Genomic DNA, 25,056 nt, shown 5'->3' on the forward strand with positions numbered 1-25,056 from the left:
AGGCAGAACGTCCACTCAGCATTCACTTCCGTGTTGGGTTTGCGGTTAAGCACGCGATCCAGTTTAGTGCAACCAGATTGGTTAACTTACTTCCGAGGTCGACGTTTCTCAAAGGACCTGTTTGGATGATGAAGAAGGTCAACCCCTAATGTCTAATAATAATAGTCAAAGGTATCTGATTTTAATATCACATTTAAGTAACCATATTTGCGTGCTATTTCAAAATTTTAAACTAGTTTGTAACCGCAACGTTTTAGTCGTGTGGTTAATGCAGAGTGGGCGGGCTATATGTGTCTACTGCACTGTATTTAAAGTAACAATCAGGAAAACAAACGTCTGGATTCACCGTGCCATTCAGTCGAATGCATGTCCGACTGTACTCTTAATTTGATCACGTTTACAGGTCTGGCCAGGAGAATAAGTAATCAAACGACGGTAAGTATCGGCACATGGCAGTTTGACATATTCGTCATCATGGACGTACACAACAGTCCACTGGGTTACGTTAGCTGACTAAGCTCACATAGCTCACTGAGTAAACACACACACACACACATGTAGATAACAACTCTGGGTCGGATTTGTATTCAGTAGGATTAGAGTCTAAGGTGTTTGCGATTCATTTATTGTCGGTTTTCCTGCATTGAATCACGTGACTTAGTTGTGTTTGTTATATAGCCTAGATGAGAAGACGGCCACATCATCAGGTCTGTAAGCATCGCTATGTGTAACTTACTTAGATTTTCATATTTCTTTTCTTTTCTTTCTTATTATCTTTATAGATAAAAAAAAAAGAGAAAAAGTTGTTTTTAAAAGCTCTGCAAAATCGAAGTGGTCTTCTTAATATGTAATATGGCGGCGGTGTGATTTAAATATTATCGTGTATGGGTCAGCCAATGGTTGAGAAATATTCATGGCTTTATTATAATTCGGAAAGTTAAATGTGAAATATGAGTCAAGCAAGCAAGTAATTGAGTATTAGATTTTGGTTTGTCATTTTATTCGCAGGTGAAAGGCAGGTTTATATAACAATCATTGGAGTCACAAGTTTTGTAACAATATGAAGGCACGTTGCTATAATTTGTACTTAGTCTTGTGTTCTGGACTGAAGAATTTTGTTCTTTTGTAGAATTGTTAGCAGTGATCCAGTATGGCAGAAGCTCATCAGGCTGTGGCCTTTCAATTCACCGTTGGCCCTGATGGCATTGACCTTCAGCTCAGTCATGAGGCTCTTCGGCAGGTCTACCTCTCTGGACTTCACTCCTGGAAGAAGAAATTCATTCGCTTTAAGGTACTAGGATTGTGTTTCTTACATGTTCTACCGCTGGAACTTTTGGCTACCTTTTCAAGACAATTTGGAGATTTAAAACTGTCTTGGAGAATATCGTTTTTCATTGTGCTCACAGAATGGGATTTTGAAAGGGGTGTACCCAGGGAGCGCACCAGGGTTCATGCTGGTGTTGGCAGGGTACTTGGGAAGAGCGCATTACTTAAAAGTGGACCCTTCCTTAGGCCTGTTCGTCCAACTTGGCAAACATGTCCCGGTCAGGTATGTCTGTTTCGTTTGGGCTTTTTGTTACTCCACAACACAATAAAAAGTGGCTAAATTGCATTAGTGCATATTAGAAGTTATTCTCAATCAGGCTCCTCTTATGCCTCTCTTTCTGCAGTAGGTACATGTCTGCACAAAAGCAAATGTTAGTTGGTGGTGTCATGGTGGGCACGGGTCTGTGGATTGCCATCATATTTTGCATGAGGACTGTCCTGAAGAGTCTGCTGTCCTGGCATGGCTGGATGTATGGTGCCCGTGGCAAAATTACCTGGAAACTTCAACTATGGCTTGTATGACATTTGAGGATTTTTTTAATTTGTGTTAATTGTTTTCTGGAACACTTTATACTGATCCCTTCTTGGTTGTTTTGAACTCTGCCATTTGTTCTTTGATTTTGCAGGTGCTAGTGAAGATTTTTTCTGGCATGCAAACACCAATGCTAAACAGCTTCCAGACATCGCTTCCTCACTTACCTTTGCCATCTGTGAAGGACACCATGAGAAGAGTAATTATTCATCTTTTAAACAACCCGATCAAAACTATTCTTCAGTTTAATATATTTATTTGAGATGATTTGTTCAGTTAAATGTCAGAGTCAGACTGGTAACCTAGGAATAGCTACTCTTCAATTAGTTTTTTCAATGTGGATTTCGATCACTTGTTTTCAGAGTTAACTTGCTCAGGTGATTATCTACTGATGTTGGAGGTAGGTTGCACAGCGTGGATGAAGTATTAGCCTAACTTACTAAAACATGCACGCTGTTGAGAACGGTACTAGAAAAATAAACTAGCTTAGGTTTGATTTGAACTTATAAACCATCATTTGTTGAGACTCATAAGGGACATGCTTGGATTTAAGTTAATACTAATCTTTTTGACTTTCCTGACAGTGAGATATTGATTATAAGTCTGAATTTTAGCTGTGATTTTCATGTTTTCTTGAAATTTTGAACCTGTAGTATCTTGAATCAGTCCGGCCACTGCTGAGCGATGAGGAACACCAAAGAATGCAGAGTCTTGCACTTGACTTTGAGAAGAACCTTGGACCAAAACTTCAGTGGTACCTCAAACTGAAGTCTTGGTGGGCCACCAATTATGTAAGTATAACACATTACTCTACATATCAGTTACTTCTCAATGAAGAACTGCAGCAGCAGTTTAAGTTCTTGTATTATGTTGTGTTATATTTTCTCCTGTATATGTCGCAGGGATGCAAACTACTTGCCTGTTGGAAAAATTTGTTTTGGGTCCACTGTGACAAATACTCCATGTGATTTGTGCATATCTGATTAGTTCATTCTAATGTACACACAAATATTTCCACAGTTTTTCAAAAAATATTGAGCAGCACAACTGTGATTATGAGAAATCTTTCAACACCAAATCAGTATATTAGGATGATTTCTGAAGGATCATGTGATACTGAAGACGAGTAATGATGATTAAGTGTAGCGTCAGTTCTGGCAGGTCACGTTAGTCAAGCTTGCATCAGCTGACTCTCAGCTGATATACGTCTACCTATAGGAATACGACGCCTATCACTGTATTCATATATAATCTCCTTCAGTATTATCAACAGCTATCGCGTTTCTCAGAAGCTAATTACCCTCCTCCATCCCCAGCTCCTCCTCTTGTTCAGTCAGTATGGTATTCTGATTCCCCTTGAATCAGAATAAATTCTCGAATTATGTTGTACTTTAAAATCTTGAATTAATGATATCTGCAATATAATACAAATATAAATGCCTCATTCTAATCCTAAATGTATGCTAATGCTAACTGTCAATCATATTTGACGATAGTGGTCCTGACAGAACTGAAAATTCAGCTTTGTCATCACGTTAATAAATTTATTTTTTTATTATTTTAAAATAAATGTTTGCTATTTTAATGTTCTTTAAATTATAATATTGAAAACATATTACTGTTTTACTGTGTTTTTGATCAAATAAATTCAGCCTTGATAAGCATAAGAGACTTCTTTCAAAAACATAGCAAAACTTATCAACAAACAAACTTTTGAACGGTACTGTACATGATGGGGAAGGGGAAAATTCCTGCATAACAGAAATGACTCTGTCTAACCTATTTCACCTCTGAGTTTGCATCATTGTGTGTGTGTTTCAGGTCAGTGACTGGTGGGAAGAATATATCTACTTGAGAGGTCGTGGGCCAATCATGGTTAACAGCAACTACTATGTAATGGTAAATAGTACTTGCCGGCCTCACATTCATATTTAGCTACAAGGTGCAGTATAGTACCTAGATATACTATTATTGTCTGCTAGGTTCTGTTTACACTTGGTATTAAGTCACAAGTAAAGGAGAGATGCACATACATGTTTACACCTGGTATTTTAATCCATCTCTTTTGTCCACTTTCAACCACTTTTGTCCTGATTTCTTTGAGGGGAGGGTATATGGGTGGGTAAATGTATGGGTTTTTTCAGATTATTCGATCTAATGGACAAAATAAGCATGCTCAATTTACATATGAATGCGTCCGGAGACGACAGAGAAACATATAGAGAGCAGCAGCTTTCATTTCTGCTCCAATAGCTGCAAGACCACGTCGGATCGGTAGTGTGTGTTAGAAATCAGGAATGTTGAGAAAACATTGTGCTTGGTTTGTTTCTCGTCTTCAAACCAAACTTGGGTCTTCAGCCGACAATGTTTAAATCCCACCTGGCTACTCGCTTCCCGTAATGTTTACGCATTAAGTTCGTAGACGGAGAGCGGGTGTTCTTTTGTGGCTGTTCATATGTATACGACCACATGAATGTTTACACTACGAAAGCAATCCGGTCGAATGCGTTAGAGGTGGTCGAAAGTGGACAAGCTCAAAACGTTTTAGACCCCATTTACACCTGTATTTAGCATTGTCTACTTGTGATCTGATCGAGCAAAACACATCTTAATACCAGGTGTAAACAGGGCCCTAGATAATCTTAGGTAATTTTTTTTTGTTTCATGTCAATTAGATTATACCTGCATTCTTGGTATCTAAAACTCCTTGTTTCTTTATTTCCCTCTGAACAGGACTTTCTTTATGCCTTTCCCACACATCTACAAGCAGCAAGAGCCGGCAACGTCATTCATGCAATCATGCTTTACAGGGGGAAGCTGGACCGTGCTCAAATCAAGCCGGTTAGACGATCAACCATATTTTGTACCTCATCTTTACTGTAAACAAATCACTTTTTTTGATTTAATAGGCAAGTTTTGTTGAGTAAACAGGTAGATTAGCTTATTTACCATTTTGCCCTTTAATAAAGGTAGATAAAATTTGTTATAGTTTTAGACTTTCACAGCCATAGAACCAATAAGTAACAGCACTGTAATAACTTCTACCCTCTTTGTCACAAATGATTGATTGCCCTAACTATTATTAGGCCTGTCACTATGGATATTGATCTCTTTATTTAATGCAATAAATATTTCTATATTTCATGCCTCCTGATCATATGGTCATAATGGTGCAGCTTTTTGCACTATTGAACAGAGTTCCACTCTGTTCTGCCCAGTGGGAACGGCTATTTAATACATGCCGTATCCCAGGCCTGGAGAGCGGTAAGAATAGCCAGTTTGTGCACCATAGGCCAGCTTCTGTCTACTACGCTGGTCATGTGTCATCAGTTATTTTTGATTAGCAGAGTAATAGATATGTTATTGTATATGTTCATTGGCAGCTGGCAGTTTTTTCTTATGCACAATAATATAATGACTTTGTTTTGACAGGCTGGTGACACAGGACTGTGCTGCTTAAAATCCCTCTCCATTCCATTCCAATCCATTTTTTTTAATTCTTTACTTTTTTAAACTAGGACACTAGTTAGTCTTCATTGCACACTAATGATTGAATAGTTCTCTCTCTGGTCCACCTAACAGTGATTTATGGCCATTCTCTCTGCTTCACAGCTTATGCTTCAAAACACCATCCCCATGTGCTCATCCCAGTATGAGCGCATGTTCAACACCAGTCGCATCCCAGGCATAGAAACAGGTACTGAACACTGACACAGTTGTCTTTGAGGCAAATTCATGTTATGGGGCAAAGTTCTCCCAAACCTGCTTTCCATTGTGCACACAATTAAATCTGCTACTGGGAAAGATAACAAGCTTATGATAACAAGCTTATGAATGCTGATGGAAATACTCCAAAGGTGTGGATTGGTTGTTTTGTAAATATATTATTGTTGCCTTATATTTTATTTTAGGTTACAAGTGCAATATGCCATACTAATTTTTTTTTTTTTTTTTTTTTAGTTGACCAAAACAAGCACCTTTAGTGCCCCTTTATTTCAAGAAATTGTCACAAAAAATTCCCTTAGAAATTCAAGAATGGATTGCTTTTTCGTCAAAGATCCCTGTTCAACTTCATCTGAATGTTGTAACACTCATGTATTATTTTAGTATTATTGACTTATTATATATTAACTAAGAAATCAGTTGGACGTTAGATGCAGGTCCTGATCTAATACCCATCCTCATTCCTGCACTGTTGCTTTGGATAGAAGACCATTCTTAGAGGTGATGTGTGTAATTTCTTGATCTTAAAAAATACTCTCCTATTCTAGTTTAATAGACATAGAGAGACAAGTGGTTATTAAGAGACACATAAGAGATTTTTTTTAGGTTTTCTCAGAGAAGAAAAAAAAGTATAAATGGACAGGACTGCTTGCATAGCAGGATTTGTTTGACTGACAAATGGCAGACGTTGACAGATTTTGATTTTTGGCTCTAGTGGTGCAAGAAATTACACACTTCACTTTTAACCTTCACCTTAGTTCTCCCTTGATAATTTGCACCCTGTTTGAAAAAAAAAATAAAAAAAAAAATAAAAATAAAAATAAAATAAAATAAATATATATATATATATATATATATATATATATATATATATATATATATATATATATATAGTAGTGTTTATAAAAAAAAAAAGAAGAAAAAAAAAAGTTTCTTTTTTTTTTTATAAACACTACTGTTCAAAAGTTTGGAGTTGGTAAGTTTTTTTTTTTTTTTTTTATATTTACTTAAATTAAATTTTAATATTAAAATGTAATATTTGTAAAATAGTATTACAATTTAAAATAACTCTTTTCTATTTTGATATATTTTAAAATGTAATTTATTCCTGTGATGGCAAAGCTGAATTTTCAGCATCATTACTCCAGTCTTCAGTGTCACATGATCCTTCAGATATCATTCTAATATGCTGATTTGCTGCTCAAGAAATATTTCTTATTATTATTAATGTTGAAAAGAGTTGCTGCTTCACATCTTTGTGGGAAATCTGTCTCTACTGTCACTTTTCTCTAATACATAAAATAAGTAAGCTTGACCAGATTTCTTGTGGGGAGTAGAATTCATTGACGTAAGTTGTAGTGTAGTACAGTTCTTCAGCAGCGATGTTAGCGTGTCAGCCTTCAAAGAATCTTAACCCAAAGTTTTGTTTACTGTCACTAAATAAAAATATTAATTAAAAAATTTCTTACTGACTCCAAACATTTAAACCATTTTGTTTATATATACATTTTTAATTTATAATCATAATAACGTTGTAAATATTGTAAATTGACCTTTTTTCTCTCTGTAGACTCCGTTCAGCATATGTCTGACAGCAGGCATATTGTGGTGTATCATCGGGGCCGTTACTTTAAAGTATGGATGTTTTATGATGGGCGGTTACTGTTGCCACGGGAGATAGAGCAACAGATGGAGAGGATCCTGGCTGACACGTCAGAGCCACAGCCTGGAGAGGAAACCCTCGCCGCACTCACCGCAGGGGACAGGTATTCACTACACACCCAACAGCAGGAGTCGCTACCGTTTTCCTGTCTTTCATTTGTTTGATCTCTTGTAACCGCTTTAAAGTTTAAGTGGGCTGTCAGTTTGAAATTAGGTACTTTAGTTACTAATTACCCCTTCCTCTCTTTTTTTTTTACTTATTATTTGTCACTAGTTTTTAGCAAACAGTCTAAAAACCATTTTAGATGAAGTAAAAGCTTGCTTTCTGTATCTGTGACTGTGTCAGAGTGCCTTGGGCATGTGCCCGTAATGCCTACCTCAGACACGGCAAGAACAAGAAGTCTCTGGATGCTGTTGAGAAGGCTGCTTTCTTTGTTACACTGGATGACACAGAGCAGCGCTATGATCCAGAAAACCCTGTGGAGTCCTTGGACCGTTACGCTAAATCGCTGCTCCATGGGAAGTGTTATGACAGGTGAGAAAGAAACCATAGCATGTGTTGAGAGAGACCATCTCCTTCCATGCCCCTTTGAAAAGGTTGTTGTTAGAGTTCTCTATATTTGGCTGAGCAGTTGTTTGGGTGGCTCGCCAATGTATTAGATTTCTCTAATACATAAAATAAGTAAGCTTGACCAGATTTCTTGTGGGGAGTAGAATTTATTGAAGGTAGTTGTAGTGTAGTACAGTTCTTCAGCAGCGATGTTAGTGTGTCGGCCTTCAAAGAATCTTAACCCAAAGTTTTGTCTGTGGGACAGAGCTTTATACAAGGACAGGTAAGAAGGGCTGCATACAATAGAAACCTGTTAGGACCTTCCACAGGAGATCGATCAACCCTGCAATCTACTCTGAGAAATGCTGTTTCTTTGTCATTCACACCCATCAGTTTCATTGGGCCTTACCGCTATATTGGCCATTTAGTTCACACTTTTACAGATAGAGTTGATTGCATCTGAGGCAAAGCCACAATGTAAGTGCATCTGACTAAAGATGACTGAAAATGAACACAATCTTTCTTTCTCTAGGAACTAGTACTGTACCTCTAAGTAGCTTTTATATAATGTGTACATTTTAATGGTCATCTTCCCTTAGGTGGTTTGATAAGTCCATCAACTTCATTGTCTTCAAAAATGGAACAATGGGCCTTAATGCAGAACACAGTTGGGCTGATGCTCCAATCGTTGGCCACCTCTGGGAGGTACATCTGCACACACACACTACTTTTTTGGTGAAGTACTGTCAGTCAGTCAGTCAGTCAGTCAGTCAGTCAGTCAGTCAGTCAGAAATTATTACTTTTATTCAGCAAGGATGCATTAAATTGATCTAAAGTTAAGAATAGTTTATTTTTTTTATTTTTTTATAATGTAACCAGGGCCCGTATCCCTAAAGAATTTTTGTGCAAAAAGTGGCTCCTAGCGGCCAAATTCTAAGAAAATTCTCAGAGTCATGACGTTTTCTTAGAATTTCCCTTAAAAGTGACACGAAAATCCCAGTTAATATAAAAGCTATTCCTCAAGATTCCTAGCACTTAAAAGGGCTCCTAAGGCGAGATCTGCTAAGAGCAGGGAAGAGGACTTTTAGTGGCTTAGGAGTTCCTTTTTTTCTCCATTTTCTGTGTTTGTAGGATATTTGTTAACAAGCCTTCATAAATAGACCAGCCAGCAATCACAGACATTGATAAAAGCTGAGCCGTGTTACCCTCGTTAAGACCACACTGAGTTGTAACGTTGCAATTTCTACTTCATTAAGGACAGCCCCTTGAGATAGGCCATCTTGTTTTCAATGGGGTCCATATGGGAGTGAAAGTACAAAATATGCCAGCTAGGATATTAATATGAGCAAATAAGACACAAATCATTATTTGAACAGGGTGTAATGAGCTTAAGTTTTCACATATTTTAGATTCTAATGTTAGGCTATAACCCCTACAGCTTACTATTCATTTTCCAGATATTTTCTTGAATGTGAATTGTGAAATATTATTTACAATTACAGTCTGCATAAGATTAGAGTGTATAATTATGTTTATTGATTTGAGGGTACATCCTTTGCTCATTATCACCAAAAGTTAATTTTCATCAAACTTGTAGGATCAACCAATCACGGCTTTTGAAATGATGACTCATACCTAGCAACGGGGTCAACCACACCTCCTCACTAAGATAGGATTTTCCATGCATTCCTTGCTCAGAGTTCACTGAAAATGTTCTGGAATCACTTCTAAGCTAAAACTCCTGGCAAGGAATTTTTAGGTTAAGTTAGGAGCTCTCTGAGAGGATTCTCAGAATCTTTAGGGATACGGGCCCTGGAATTCTGCCTAAAATAAATGCTGTTATTTTGGACTTTCAAACTATTCTGAAAAAAGTATCATGGTTTTCCCAAAAATATTAAGCAGCAACTATTTTTTTAACATTAATGATATGTTTCTTGATTGTCAAATCAACATATTAGAATGATTTCTGAAGGATCATGTGACAGAAAATTGGAGTAATGATGCTGAAAATACAGCTTTGCTATCACAGAAATAAATAAAATTTAAAGTATTATTGAAGTATATTTCACAATATTACTATTTGTATAGCTAAGGAGCATAAGAGACTCTTTAAAAAAAAGTTAGAAATTCTTACCGACCACATACTTTTGAATGGTAGTGTACATCACTTGTGTTTCACTTTTAATTCCTATTTATCATGCATGAAATTATATATATCTGCTTCTAATGTAAACCTTGATGATATTTTTCATGAAGCATGCACTCTCGATGGACCCTGTTAAGCTGGGCTACACAAAAGATGGCCACTGTAAAGGAGAACCTCACCCTAATCTGCCTGGACCTCAAAGACTCCAGTGGAATATCCCATCTGAGGTCTGTGTATGATACACTTCATAGTAAAAATACCGATAACTCTTTCTTCACATCTTGCTTGAATGGATATGATGGAGCCAAGCTATTCACTTGTTGAATATTCTGTCTCTTGTGCTTCGTATTTCATGGCAGTGCCAAACTATGATTGCCAACTCGCTGTCTGTGGCCACGGCTTTGGCTGATGATGTGGACTCTCACATCATCCCCTTTAGTGATTTTGGAAAGGGCCTGATCAAGCAGTGCAAGACCAGTCCAGATGCCTTCATCCAGCTCGCACTGCAGCTGGCCAATTATAGGGTGAACTGTCCTATCAGTGAACTTCTGAATCTGAAGTATAAAAAGTTGTAGCAAGATATGCCTGCTTATTGCTCTTTTGAAAATGTGAAATGTGATGTCAATGTTTTTTCATTGTACAGGAAAAACAAAAATTCTGCTTGACTTATGAGGCATCCATGACACGTTTATTCAGAGAAGGCCGTACAGAAACTGTGCGCTCCTGCACCGTGGAGTCCTGTGCTTTTGTCCATGCCATGACCAACAATGAGACGGTACCATGTCAAAAATACCCCTCAAAACCCATTGGGATGTGGGGTGCACTATACCAGTGCAGATAGTGGAAATAGGGCAACTATTGTAGTTTTTTTTTTTTTTCTCTTGTATTTTTTAGAGAGAAGAGAAACTTCGTTTACTGATCCAGGCCTCTGAGAAACACCAGCAGATGTACAAAATGGCAATGACTGGTCATGGCATTGACCGCCATCTCTTTTGCCTCTACGTAGTGTCTAAGTACCTTGGACAGGACTCCCCTTTCCTTCAAGAGGTGTGTTACAGCATTTAAGTGATTCAGAAAATAAAAAGTAAGAATATAAGAAATTAAAAAGTACATACACTACACTATCATTAAAATGTTGACACTTTTATCAGCAAGGATGCATTAAATTGTGAACAAAGTAATAAAGTGACAGCATTTATTTGAATGCATTTTTATGTAAAAGTATTTACTGTTCTTTTGAACTTTGTATTCATCAAAGAATCCTGAAAAAAAGTTCCCCAAAATATTAAGCAGCACAACTGTTTTCAACATGTATGATAATAAGCAGCAAATCAGCATATTAGAATGATTTCTAAAGGATCATGTGACGCTGAAGACTGGATTAATGGCTGCTGAAAATTCAACTTTGCCATCACAGGAATAAATTGCATTTTAAAATATATTAAAGGTGCAGTAAGCGATTTCTGAGAAACACTTGATATTTGAAATCAACTCAAACAAACAAGAGTGGATATCTCTTTATCCTAGCAGAAGCGACGCAAAATAATGCTTGCTGAAAAATAAAGCGAAGATGACGAACAAACGACAAGGAAGAACCAAAAAATGAACATACAGTACACAAAGAGTATATACAAGCAAGAGTTCATTGTTAGTCGCCAGCAGCACTCCAGCTCCAGACTAGGGATGTGACGGTGAGGACATATTCCACCGGTTAATCGATGTGTGGCAACACCGTTATCACTTGGGGGGGATGGGAGACGTTGGAGTTTTTTCCTCTTTTTCCACCTCGCTTTTAAATCGCCTATGGTGTGTGTCCACTGGTGCAGAGCAGAGCGAGCGTTTTCAATGAATTCCTCAACTTCCATAGGAATGAACTAAAAATGCTCGCTCTGCTCTGCGCCAGTGGACACGCACCGTTATGAATGCCCAATTATCGCCAATTCGGGAGCGGCAATTGCTTGAATGGTTGGTTCATTATTATTCTTAATGAAAAACGCAACAACAAAACAGTACAATGACAAACTCATTGTTTTTATATTTTGCTTTGAAAACAAATATTTCGCCATCATCTTGTCAGTCAAGAGTGAGGCGTAATGGGCGAAGTGAGGTGAAATCTGACTCCTGCTGCTGACCTGTGCTGTGACTCTTGTTCGGCTCACAAGTCACGCTGAATTGAGCAGATGCCTTGAGTTTTTAATTGCAATGTCTGTTCTCTAACTGAACTAAATGATTTTCATTACTATAAAAAATCTAAACGACGGTGGGGGGCGGTGTGTCGCAGTCAGCAAGTGATGTAACCAGTGTAGCGGCTGAACACTGGTAACATCCAATAATAGCACCAAGCCTACTCCAGACAAACAATGATGCTCATGATGTTATAATGTTACTATAGCTAACATTACAACAACAGCATATCTTGGTTCTGTGAAACAGCAAAACTAACATTACTCGCATATGGAGCAGAAACAACAGAAACTCTCTAATAACTACAGTGCTGGAAAGCTTTTCTAATACTAATGCAGGTCCTAAAGCTTCTGCCTGATCATAACCCTTCTTTTTCCAGTGATCTTCCTCTGACCATTTCTCTTTTGTAATGTCCCTCTCAGCCATCTCTCTTTCTACAGTCTTTCTTCAAATGTCCTGCTGGCTCACTCTCTCTCCTCCCCCATCATGAGTGGACACGCCCTCTACTGTTGATTGGCTACAAGTGTGTTGTGGTGCTCGGTCCAGTCCACTTTCAACAGCATTTCTCATAAATTGCTTACTGCACCTTTAAAATAGAAAACAGTTCTTTTAAATTGTAATAATATTATAATAATATTAAAATGTAAATAATATAATCAGGGTTTTTCCTGCATAGAGAATTACAAGGCGAGAATTTTTGTGCCACCTCCGGCTCTCGACAAAACTCAGACAGTCACATTCTCAGATACACTTTTTCCACTCTCATGACGGTAAAACGTCAATCAAGGAAAACATATGCAAGTACTCGACATTAACGCTTGTCCGGGACATGGAAAAATGGAAAAAACATTTAAAAAAAAAAAAAAAAAAAAAAAAAAAAACCTAGGGAATCACCAAAAACGCGAGGATTAATTTAATTTAATATAAGTGGCGATTTGATAGCCTAGTTGATAATAATGTATAGGCCTAATTAATGTACTGACAGTAACAAAGTTGCTCTGTTGAGGCTCGCGCATTTATTTATTACATTTATTATTTACATTATTACATACAGTTAAGAAACATCACACGACCAGAGTGCTGTTTTCCTTAATACCATCACGATTAAAAACGATACACTTCATTACAGTTCAGTAAACAAATAGTTCCCTTTCGAGAGTACTCTTGTATTGCGTAAGGTTAGCTTACGCTATGGGAAAACTCCTTTTCTCGAGAATACTGAAGCCAAAATTATCCTTATTGTATATATGTAAAATGCAGTGCAGCTGCACAGCAGACCACAGCAGAGCATTGTAGCGCACTGATTGGCTGTGCTGCGGCAACTGCACAAACCTATGGCGAGGCGGCTGAGCCACGTGAACCTATCAGGTCGCTTCGCACCCTGTCACGTCAGAGCCCGCCAAGATGGACGTGGCTTAAGTCTATAAGAAGCCCATTTCCGCCATAGGAATTTAGATTAATCTCCTTCAGCTCACGTACCTTCGCTGACGCTGACCTCCGGACTGAGAGGCCACCGCCGTCGAAAAGGCCTTCAGCAGAACGAGCCACCTGCACTGCAGTTCTGAGAACGCCGGTTCCTGTTCGGACACCGCCTTCAGCCTGCTGTTCTGCTTTGCCATCCGGCAAGCCAATATCCTTTCTAAGCTGTGTGTGTGTTCGCCGTTGCAACACACACACACACTCACAAAAAGAGCAAGGCGTTGTTTCAAATGCCGCGCACATCATGTGCCTCGTGCAGAGGCCCTCTTTTCAGCGGAGATCGTCACATCCTTTGTACTGCGGGCTCGACTCGCCATTTTCAACGAGGACTCCATCCCCCCCACTCTCCCTCATCTCTCGCTCGGGTCTCTCAGGAAGAAGCGCCGCGGACAGAGAATGCTAGAGCGCATGAGGCACATGAGAAACCGAAGCACAGAAGGCCTCACAAGCCATGTGCCATTTCCTCCCCAAGCGCTCCAGTTCTGCATCGGACCGCCGCCTCCTCAGCCTTCTAAAACAGCACTGCCACCTTTTCAGCTGCGTCCTGTGACAAAGTCTCGCTAACGCTCTCGCTCCACGAGCCGCGGGCCGCCAGACCGAAGGGGACCTCGACGCAAAGCTGCGTCGAACTCCGAGCCTCCAAAGCCTTCCTAGCCACAGGAAGAAAGATACCGTGGTTAAATCCCGCCGCTGCTGGATTAACACCAGAAACTCTCCCTGCACTTCTCCCAGTCCCCTCTATTCAGGTGGCTGGGGATTTCAACACTGCAGCAAACGTGCCTGTCATAAAACATGCACGCCTGCACACAAGCGCCGTTTTAACGGCGACCATAATAAAACACAAAAAGAGCATTTTCTCTATTCCCAATGTAGGCAGTGTGCCCACTAAGCAGTTTGCACCCTTGCACATAAGCACTGTTCACACAGCGTCACAAAATCATACAGATTTTCCCCGGCTCACACCGAGCGCGCTCTGAATGTAGAGCGTGCTCTGAATGTAAAGCGCGTGCCCACTATTCAGTGCGCGCCGCTACACATAAGCGCTGTCCCTACAGTGTCACAAGCACAAAACAACTGGGCAACCAGGTCCCTATCACAAAGCGACCCGACCCCAGATATAATTCAACCCCTCGCTATGCGGGCCGAGGCCTGGCAGGCCATCCCCAGTATTTCAGATTGGGTGTTGAACATAATAGAACGAGGTTACTCGCTACAGTTTGTCCGCAGACCCCCGCGCTTTCACGCCGTGGTCGAGACATCGGTGAAAAGCAGCGTGAGTCACGTGCTTCGTGCCGAAGTTTCGAAACTGTTAATGAAGGTGCTATAGAAGCTGTTCCCTTGACAATAAGCGAGTCAGGCTTTTACAGCCGCTACTTCCTTGTTCCCAAAAAGGATGGTGGTCTCAGACCCATTCTAGATCTCAGGCATCTGAACAAAGTGCTTATGACGTGCTCATTCAGGATGCTGACAACAAAACAAATCCTCGCGCAAATTCGCCCCGGGGGATTGGTTTTTCTTAGTGGATCTGAAAGATGCTTATTTTCACATCCATATATAGTTTTTCTTTTTTACCCAACAAACATAAGGATACTGATAAACACAAGGCACATGCATTTTTACTTCTTGCGTACTCAATCTATGGCAATTTTTTGTGAAGGAAGACAAGCATGTGAAGTTTATCTGGTTTCAAACTGAAGCCAAACACTGTCTGAAGGTTTCCTGAAGAACTGAAAAGCTCTTAAACCTATTGTTGCACCAGCGCCAATAAAGTCAGATAGCAGATTTGAATAAAAAAATCAAGTGCAAATACAAATACAAAAATAAGATGAGTAAAGAAAACGGGGTTCTTAATTTTAATAATCACCCTTTATTAAATAGATGAACACAGAAACCCCCTGTTAACAGTTAATGTCACGTTTCCCATTCCATGATGACTAATAGCCGCGTCGCGTCTATGACAACTCGAGGTATCGCACACCGGACACGCACTTTCTCAGTTTATGGCCAGCAATATCATTGTTTAAGGACATTATGGAATTGAGATAATGTCTGTACTATGTTATGATTATACTGTACAATTAAATACAATAGTTGTTAAGTCTGTGATCTGAACACTTTTTTCTGCGCTCTGTGTCGCGGCAGGATTTTGAACAAGGTCCTGAGCCGTTGCTGGGCGCCGCGGACAGACGCCGAATAGAACCGCGCTGTGCTTCTCGTCCAGTGTGTGTACACTCGAATACAGAATGTGTTCGAATTTTAAAGACGTGGCGCTGCGCTTCTCGTCCGGTGTGCGACCACCTCTAAGGTGCTGTTTTCTTTGAAGCCGAAGAACTCTGTTGTTAATACTGGCGAGCTCAGCTTACTTTTTTCGGGTGTGTGGACAGAGTGTTTCACTCTAGCTGCGCGGGCGCGGACGAGCGCTGCGTCTAGAAAACGCCAATATCGCCAATACCGGTATATTGTATTGCTCTAAATTAACACGATGTCGATATTTCATGCTTTGAATATCACGATTATCGTCAATACCGGTATATTGCGACACCCCTAGCTGCATCAGAGCCCTGGCTCCGTGGAAAATAGCTGACTGGTTTCAGTCAGACGTGAGTATGGGCTCAGTCTCAAAATGGAAAGTGATCTCGACAGACGCATCCAACCTAGGTTGGGGCACCCTGCACAGTGGCAGACCCACCTCCGGCCTCTGGACAGGCCCAGAGAAACGGCTGCACATAAACTGTCTAGAGATGAAAGTGGTCAAACTGTTGCTAAAGGCTTTCCTCCCATACATAAAGGACCAACACGTCCTGGTCCGAACGGACAACATGTCGGTGGTGTCCTACATAAATCGCCAGGGTGGGCTCAGGTCGCGCTCAGGTATTTTTCTCCAAGAGCAGGCATGCGCTGGCCCACGACTGGCCCAGCGGCCTGCTATATGCCTTCCCACCGGTCAAGATGTTACCTCAGGTCATCAAACGGATCAGGGAAAGCAGGTGCACAGTGCTTTTAATAGCCCCTCTTTGGAGGAACCAATTATGGTTCCCCGACTTAATTCAGCTGCTGGATATAGCCCCATGGCCGATACCGCTGAGGAGAGACGACCTCACGCAGGCGAAGGGGACGATCTGGCATCCCCGTCCAGACCTGTGGGACCTTCATGTGTGGCCCATCAATGGTTACCCGGGAACCTCTCTGAAGAGGTGCTGAACACCACTTCTGAGGCAAGAGTGCCTTCAACTAGGTGGCTTTATGCCCAGAAATGGCATAATTTCTCCAAAAGCCTTTGGACATGGGTCGCTCCCTGTCCACGCTCAAGGTTTATGTGGCGGCCATAGCAGTGTTCCACGCTCATGTGGCCGGACAGTCACTGGGGAGAACCGACAAAGTCGTGCACTTCCTCAGAGGAGCCAGGATGCTGAACCCTCCTCAAACCCCATCGGTTCCTATATGGGACCTTTCCATGGTCTTAGAGGCCATGAAAGGTACTCCGTTTGAGCCGTTGCAGTCCGCGAGCCTGAAACACGTCTCAATTAAGACTGCTCTCCTCCTTGCACTGGCTTCAGTCAAGAAGTTGGAGATTTGCACACGCTCTCAGTGAGTGCTTCCTGCCTTGAGTTTGGGCCTAACGACTCCAGAGTCATCCTTAAACCAAGGCATGGGTATGTACCTAAAGTGCTCTCCACTCCTTTCAGAGCACAGGTCATTTCGCTATCTGCTCTTCCTTCGTCTGAGGACGAAGGAGACCCAAATCTAATCTGTCCTGTCAGGGCTCTTAGAGTTTACTTGGAGCGTTCCGCTGCATCCAGGCAATCGGAACAGCTCTTTGTTTGCTTTGGTGGTCGCACCAGGGGGAGCGCAATCACGAAGCAGTGATTGTCGCAATGCATAGTAGATGCTATCTCGCTGGCATATGAGTCAAAAGGTCTCTGCTGCACCATGGGCGTCAGAGCTCATTCCACTAGAGGCATGGCCTCATCCTAGGCTTGGTCCAGTGGAATACCACTTGAAGATATCTGTGCGGTGGCAGGCTGGGCCTCTCTGTCCACGTTTATCAAGTTCTATAACTTGGGGGTTCCCGCTTTGCAAGCTAAGGTTCTTTCCATATAGAAAAATGTTTAAGCACTATATAACACTTATAAGGCCCAACGCTGTCTGGTCTAGTTATACATATCCCCTTATAAGGCCCACTGATGTTGGTCTCTTTTTGGGGTCATAACTTACTCTTCTGTGGGCCCGGGTTTCTTCCCGGGTTTCTTCCCGGGACTGATTTTAAATCAGTCTACTGATGTGTGTATGTGTGTAGTATGTAGTATGTGTGGGTTATAAGCATGCACAGCATTTTAAATGGGGTTCCCATAGCATAAGCAATACGAGAGTACTCTCGAAAGGGAACGTTTCGATTACTAAACGTAACCTCGGTTCCCTGAGAGAGTATTGCTGAACGAGTATTGCGTCACCCGCCTTGCAAGTGTGCTTAGACCGGGTTGATCGCTTCAGTCGATTTAACCTAAATTCCTATGGCGGAAATGGGCTTCTTATAGACTTAAGCCACGCCCATCTTGGCGGGCTCTGACGTGACAGGGTGCGAAGTGACCTGATAGGTTCACGTGGCTCAGCCCCCTCGCCATAGGTTTGTGCAGTTGCCGCAGCACAGCCAATCAGTGCGCTACAATGCTCTGCTGTGGTCTGCTGTGCAGCTGCACTGCGTTTTACAAAAATAAAACAAGGATAATTTTAAAAAGGATAGACCCCCAGACCCCCATACCCCCCTAAAGGTACCGAGCTCCACCCACAAAAATACTGTGGGAAACACAGTGTATGATGGTCTACGAAAAATATACATTTAATTATCTTATTATTAAAATACATGATCAGGATTTTACCACCATTTGCCTCGATTTGAGCCAGGAAAAACCCTTATAATATAATATAATATAATATAATATAATATAATATAATATTACTGCTGAAAGTAAAGTAAACAGAGTCTTGGTGAGCATTAGACCTATTTTAAAAACATTTTACGGACCCCAAACTTTTGAACAGTAGTGTATATATTAGAATTTTTTTTTTTTTTTTAAATGCCTAATGAGAACTAAGTGTCCTGATAACCCTCATGTTTCATGATAAATTAATGATAAAAAAACATTTCTGCCTTTAAAGACAAGTATCTGATATTCTTTAACTAAATTCAATGCAACTGAATGCAAAATGTCTGACTTCCTGTCCCTGCAGGTGCTGTCAGAGCCTTGGAAACTCTCCACCAGTCAGACTCCCCTACAGCAGGTGGAGCTGTTTGACCTGGCGAGACACCCAGAGTTTGTGACCAGTGGGGGAGGCTTTGGACCGGTGAGTCTTTCAAAAATTACATAATCTGATAATCTTAAAATGCTTAGTGAAAGATCAGATTTAACTTTTTTTTTTGTTTTTTTTTTGTCTGTGATAGGTTGCAGATGATGGTTATGGTGTGGCCTATGTGATTATTGGTGAAAAACTCATCAATTTCCACATCTCTTCCAAGCGTTCCAGTCTAGAGACCGTGAGTACACACATAATCTAAGGAATCAGTCACAATACACAAAGTGCTGGACTAACAGATAGGATACATGGCTAACATTGTTTTTGATTAATTGGTGTTTTCTCTCATAGTTTTTTGTATTTTCTCCCATCTTTCTTCAGGACTCTCATCGCTTTGGAAACAATATCAGACAAGCAATGCTTGATATGCTGGATCTGTTTCAGCTTGACAAAAGAGACCCAAAGTAATGTGACTGGTGAAAGGATTGTGCTTTTAATGACTAACCTTAATTAATTAAGAGAAGCGTGAATTTTTTTTTTTTTTTTTTTTTTTTGCTTTACTTGTGTTGTCCTGTTTGTTTGCATGTGTCTATGAGATGCAGCATATGAAGGAGAGAATTAGGGAGGCAGTGTGAGAATCTCATTCTGTTGTTATATGTGCTGGTGCCTTAACATGTGTCTTAACTGAACAGTTCAGTGCAGGTGATCTAAAGTTAAACTGCATTTCATTACCAGGATGTGCTTTCACTTTTTGCTCGCAGTATACTTTACTGAGATGTACAAATTCTTAGACTGACACTTCAATAGATGACATTCTGTTGACTAGATGTCAAGGGGCATAGTAATTTGCTTGGCTGAAGTGTTAAGCTTATAATTCAAGCAAATCGCAGCTCTTTATTTTTGCTTTTGCTTTTGCTTTGCATTCTTATTTTTTGCAGTTTTTCAGCTTCAATATTAAGTAATGAATAGAAAGATGGGATTAAGCAGATAATAAGTTTCTGAATACCCCATGTGTGCACTCATTTATAATGGATTTTGCTTTGACCAGGGATTTTGACCAGCCTGTTTTTATTGGTTGGTGTCGTGTTGATTCAGCATATAAAGGTCTGTTTTATTTGGTTAATTCTTATCAGAGGCTGGAAAAATTTAATTTCTGGAAAAAAATCTCATGTATCCTAAAACATTATTTTATTCAGTTATTTATTCAGAATAAGCATTAAACAACAACAACAACAAAACAATCTTTATTCACAGTTCTTCATGTCTAGTAGTCTGTAATAAAATAGTATTGCCTTTTTTTCCTGACAAGATTATTCTCAGAAATATAAGATTAAACATAAACATCATTTTAAAACATAATTTACTCTTACAATTTTATCTTTAACTTCAATGTCGGAGCACAAAACAGCTTTTCTCAATTTTCTCTTTTCCATGGATATATTCAAACTGAATGCTCAACTGTGGTGTTTTATATAGGCCAGAGTCCAGTCATTGACCTATTAAAGGCATCTCTTCTAAGTAGGCTGCATAAATTGAACTGTGTTCCTGTTTAAACTGTTTGACATTGGTCTACAACATACAGAGAAATGTGGTTGAGCCTTTATCTTTCCTGTAAATAAGTCAGTAAAACTTTAGAACCATATCTTCTAATAACTCCATATATTGTCAAGTCACATTTATTTATATAGCACTTTTTACAATATAGATTGTTTCAAAGCAGCTTTTCAGAGATAACAGGAAAATAATGCAACAAAGTTTGTTTCCAGAAGAAAATAGCGTCACAGTCCAGCTTAATTAAGTTCAGTGATGTTTCATTTTTGTTGTAGAAAAGATATTAATTTAGTTAATTTATATTTATATTTTTATATATATATATATAGCCGCTCTGGAGAAAACCGTGATGTCATCGTCCAGCTCAGTTCAGTTCTCATATAAAGATGTCAATGCAGGCAGATCAATATTATTGTTGAATATTAAATTAAATGTTAAATTTAATGTCCCCAACTAAGCAAGCCAAAAGCCAATGACAACAAAGGTGAAAAAGGCGACAAAGGCAACAGTGGTAAAAAAAAAAAAAAAAAACTCAATCAGGTGGCAGAATGGAGAAAAAAATCCTTGGTGGAAACCAGGCTTTGTATATTGTATACAATATTGTAGACTAAAACTACCCATTTAATTGTTCAGCCTCACTTTATATTTGGTGTTTTTAATCACTGTGTGCTTGCATAAAAAAAAAAAATCTATTTGTTAGGTACAACGTACTTGTTTATGTTGGATTGCAAAAAAGGTTTGTTGGTGCTATTTTGGTCTTATACAGGTAAGGTTAGGGACAGGTTTGGTGGTACGGGTAGGTAACTTCTTTCCTTCTGGAAACTGCAGCCATGAGGCCCAGTAGCATCTTACATGTTTTTAGGGGAAGGATGTCCCTGATTCTGAATGACTGCACTAACCCCTGATTCTTCAGACAACACTCCTGCGAAATCCAGGCCCGCATTTTGTCCGAGTTGAAGACTGCCCCCAGGAATGAGATTTGTTGGGTGGGGGACAGATGGTGAGCTTTTGCTTAATGAAGAGGAGAAATGCTCTTTTTGTGAGTTTTTATTTATTTATTTGATTCGCTATAACAGCGGAAGGGAATCTAGGCACGCATACCACTGGTGAGGCAGACCCAGTATTTACAACAAATACACTGCTTTATAATTCCCAGGAATAAACCGGGAGTAGGGAGGTGTACACGTGGTTACTCTGAGGGTGGTCTGGCCTTGACGGGTATTAGCCTACTCTTCTTTGTCCACAAAACATCATAGCTGTTTGGGCTGCTGCTCCGGGTCCAGCACTAACTTAGGGCGGGGCCCCTGGTGCCTGGGAAATGGGTAAACCTAACACTAGCGATTTAGAGGGGTGGAAGCGCTGCTTCACCTTGGGTTCTACCTTGGGCTGGGGCTGAGCAGGCGTGGACACTGGCTTGGTGTGCTGCTGAGTCGACGAAGGCTTAGGGTGACTAGAAGCAGCAGAACTGGCCCACTTTGGAAGGAAGTGGCGCATCACCTGCGACGACTTCTGGGCCATTGTAAACCGCTTAGCAAAGCCATCCACTGCTGAACCGAACAGTCTCAAGGGGGAGACCTTGGAGTCAAGGAGAGCTGTTTTGTTGGCGTCCTTGATCTCTGTTAAATTAAGCTAAAGGTGGTGCTCGAGGACCACCAAATTGGCCACTTGAGCTGTGGACAGTGGTGGGAGGGGCGAGGTCGGTCACGCAGCGCAGCTCTTTGAAGGCCGCTGGGTCGGGTCCAGACTTGTCCATGGCACGGAGGAGTTTGACCTGGTAGACCTGAAGGACCCCCATTGTATACAGGGCAGATCCAGCTTGACCATTTGTGGCGTAAGCTCTGGCCCCAAGTGCTGAAGTGGTCCTGCACGGCTTGGAGCAGGGGTGCCCAATCCTGCTCCTGCCAAACGACTGTCCTGCACAGTTCATCTCCAACCCTAATCAAACACACCTGAAGCAACCAATTAAGGTCTTCAGGATCACTTGAAAATTAAAGGCAGGTGTGTTTGATTAGGGTTGGAGATGAACTGTCCAGGACAGTCGATCGGCAGAAGCAGGATTGGGCACCCCTGGCTTGGAGGGATGAGCTGCTTTGGTCTTCTAGCCGAGGGCCGTGGGCAGGCAGAGATGAGTGGTTACGGCCTCTTCCAACGTGGGAAGCTTAGTGTACCTCTTTCTCTCTGCGCTGTCAACAGAGGTGAGGGCAGACAAAGAGGAATAATGTAAGTGCTGAGTAGGGGGATCGCCATGACTTGGTCAGTTCTTCGTGGACTGCCGGTAAGAACGGGGCTGGTTGCCGGAGTTCGCCCAGTCCTCCACTTCAGAGGCATCCAGGGACATAGTGTCGTCAAAGTCCTTGTCGGATCCCCCAAATGAAACCATGCAGATGAGCGCTGGTCTTCGCGGGTGAAGAGCAACAGATAATTGTTGCACTGAGGGAAGAGCGAGCCACGGGGCGTTGGCTGACATGAGCTTACTACAGCCTGGTTACTCGGTCCCGCCGCTCCTCTGTTTCTTCTGTCTTGGCTCGAGAGGGCAAGAGGAGGGGAAGAGAAGGGGATAGTGTGCAAGGCAGGATCGCTTTTGCTAAAGAAGCTTCTGAGGGAAGCAGGGGAGCCTGCATGAGCCACATTCGTGGTGTGACATTAAGAAGTAAAATTTGCTCTTGATGAATGATTACGGGAATTTGGCCTTTGTGTTTCCTCATATTTATACTCATATGGAACAAGAAGTCATGACTGGACAATTTCATCCTCCTAGTCACCCTGTTGTGCTAAAAAAAAACAAATATGAATGGGAATATACTTAAGAGATATTTCACTCATACGAATTCTAGGGGTGCCAATAATTGTGGCCAACATGCATTAACATTTATTTCATAATGTGATTTACCTCCCACTTTTAATTGTTTTACTTCAAATGAAAGGATAGAATTTTGTGAATTTTTTTAATGAAAGACCAAAAGGATGAACAATGCAGATGTATTTTCACAGCCGCCTTTGCTCATATTTACCAAGGGAGCCAATATTAGTGGAGGGGACTGTAGACCTCAAAACATGACACACAAACCTCAAGAACGGCGATAATCAGCAAATGTAAAATGAGCTCTTAAAATCACAACACAACAAATAACTAACAATAATGACAAACCAACAGCTACATTTTAAAAAGTCAGCAAATAGCAAAACAATTATGGTATAACCGTAACCACATTATTTATTCATGCTGCAATGCATGCTGGGAACTAAAAACCCTTCACATTCCAGCAATATCGTTCAATTAGAGATTCTTTGTTCAGACAGTTTGGCTAGTTGGGACAACATTCGGGTGAATTATGTTGGTCTAACATGGGTGTTTATGTAGTTTCATGTACTTTACATTTTTAATTAGCCTATTTGTGGCTCAAAAGGTCCTGTAAACTGGAAAATTTATAGCACCTTTTTTTCTGTTTTTTATTTTATTTTTTATTCTTCATTGTGTACTTTATTTAAAACACTGTATAAACCTATAAAGACCATAACAAATGATACAGAGTACAGTTACACAGTACTCTTTTGAAAATCAACTTTTTTTTTAAGTTTCAGAGGAAACACTAACGTGCTTAGATTGTATAACAAATTTCAACACAAAGTAGGGTAATTTTTTATTGCACAGGTGAATGTTGCTTTTACTGCTATTAATAGGCTAGTGAGCGTAAGGTGTTTGGTGTGAGGATTAGGGGGATTGGTTTACATGAGGAATGCAAATAAAGGCCTGAGCACTTTCTTGCTGGCAGAAAGTGCCAAACATATCAAAAACAGCGTGGAGTCCCAGACTGACCAATGGCTCACTGTATCAGATTGATTGTAATGACAGTACACACACCAAATCAAATAACTTTTTATTGTCAAACCACCAAAACACAGAAGTGTAGTGGTGGGTGAAAGTCAGAAAATGCACTTTACAAGTCATAACATGCAAAAAATATACAAAATACAATAAATATACAAAATGTACACAAAACAGAATTTATACAATACAGTACACACATTATAAACAAATAATACAGTAAGAAGTAAAGTATACACGTGCATTTTTATTTTTACATTTAAGATGTGTGTGTTAGAAGTGTATGATGTGTCTAGAGAAGTGCTGTGGTGGTGGTTATGGGGCTGTATTGAGGGGCCATTAGTTGTGTTACTACACTTAATGTTCAGAAGTCTAATGGCCTGTGGGAAGAAACTGTCTTTTAGCCGGCTGGTGCGGAACCGGATGCCTGATGGTAGCAGAGAAAGAAGTCCATGTCTAAGGTGGCATCCTCCAAGCTTTCCTCACACACCTCCTGACACATATAACATTCTGGTCATTTCTAAAAGATGTATTAATTTAATTTAACTTTAATCAGATTAAGCTAAAATCTCACTCATGTAGTCATTTTACACTGGCTTTATAACTTTGGACCACTAGAGAGTGCCATAGTGTACTTATGTTAGCCTAATGTCACAAGATGCTTCATACGCTAGATTAAACACTAACAAACAAGAAGTCTTTTTTTATTAGTGGACGTTGTCTCTTATCTAATACATTATCACAAGCTGTTTAATGAGTGGTGTTGGGCCTGTCTATTTGCAAAA

The 25,056-nt window shown here is 40.4% G+C and overlaps 1 protein-coding gene across 4 annotated transcripts; it reads left to right on the plus strand.

Moving 5' to 3' along the window:
• Positions 1–74: 74 nt before the first annotated feature.
• Positions 75–20,135, plus strand: cpt1aa (carnitine palmitoyltransferase 1Aa (liver)). 4 transcript variants are annotated; one of them, XM_079866071.1, is made up of 19 exons: positions 75–435; positions 1,130–1,291; positions 1,407–1,549; positions 1,671–1,842; positions 1,953–2,057; positions 2,512–2,649; positions 3,680–3,757; positions 4,592–4,699; positions 5,471–5,555; positions 7,152–7,347; positions 7,590–7,778; positions 8,393–8,498; positions 10,050–10,166; positions 10,299–10,463; positions 10,583–10,714; positions 10,834–10,986; positions 18,832–18,945; positions 19,043–19,135; positions 19,276–20,135. In XM_079866071.1, the coding sequence occupies exons 2-19, from the start codon at positions 1,151–1,153 to the stop codon at positions 19,360–19,362; spliced, it is 2,322 nt and encodes a 773-aa protein (XP_079722197.1). In that variant the 5' UTR covers positions 75–435; positions 1,130–1,150; the 3' UTR covers positions 19,363–20,135. The 4 variants fall into 4 exon arrangements, with proteins under 4 accessions (XP_079722197.1, XP_079722199.1, XP_079722198.1 ...); XM_079866073.1 differs by having other exon boundaries at positions 75–171; XM_079866072.1 differs by lacking the exon at positions 75–435 and adding an exon at positions 446–707.
• The last annotated feature ends 4,921 nt before the right edge of the window (positions 20,136–25,056 follow it).

The sequence above is a fragment of the Squalius cephalus genome (assembly GCF_949319135.1).
Source record: "Squalius cephalus genome assembly, chromosome: 3".
NCBI classification, from domain to species: domain Eukaryota; kingdom Metazoa; phylum Chordata; class Actinopteri; order Cypriniformes; family Leuciscidae; genus Squalius; species Squalius cephalus.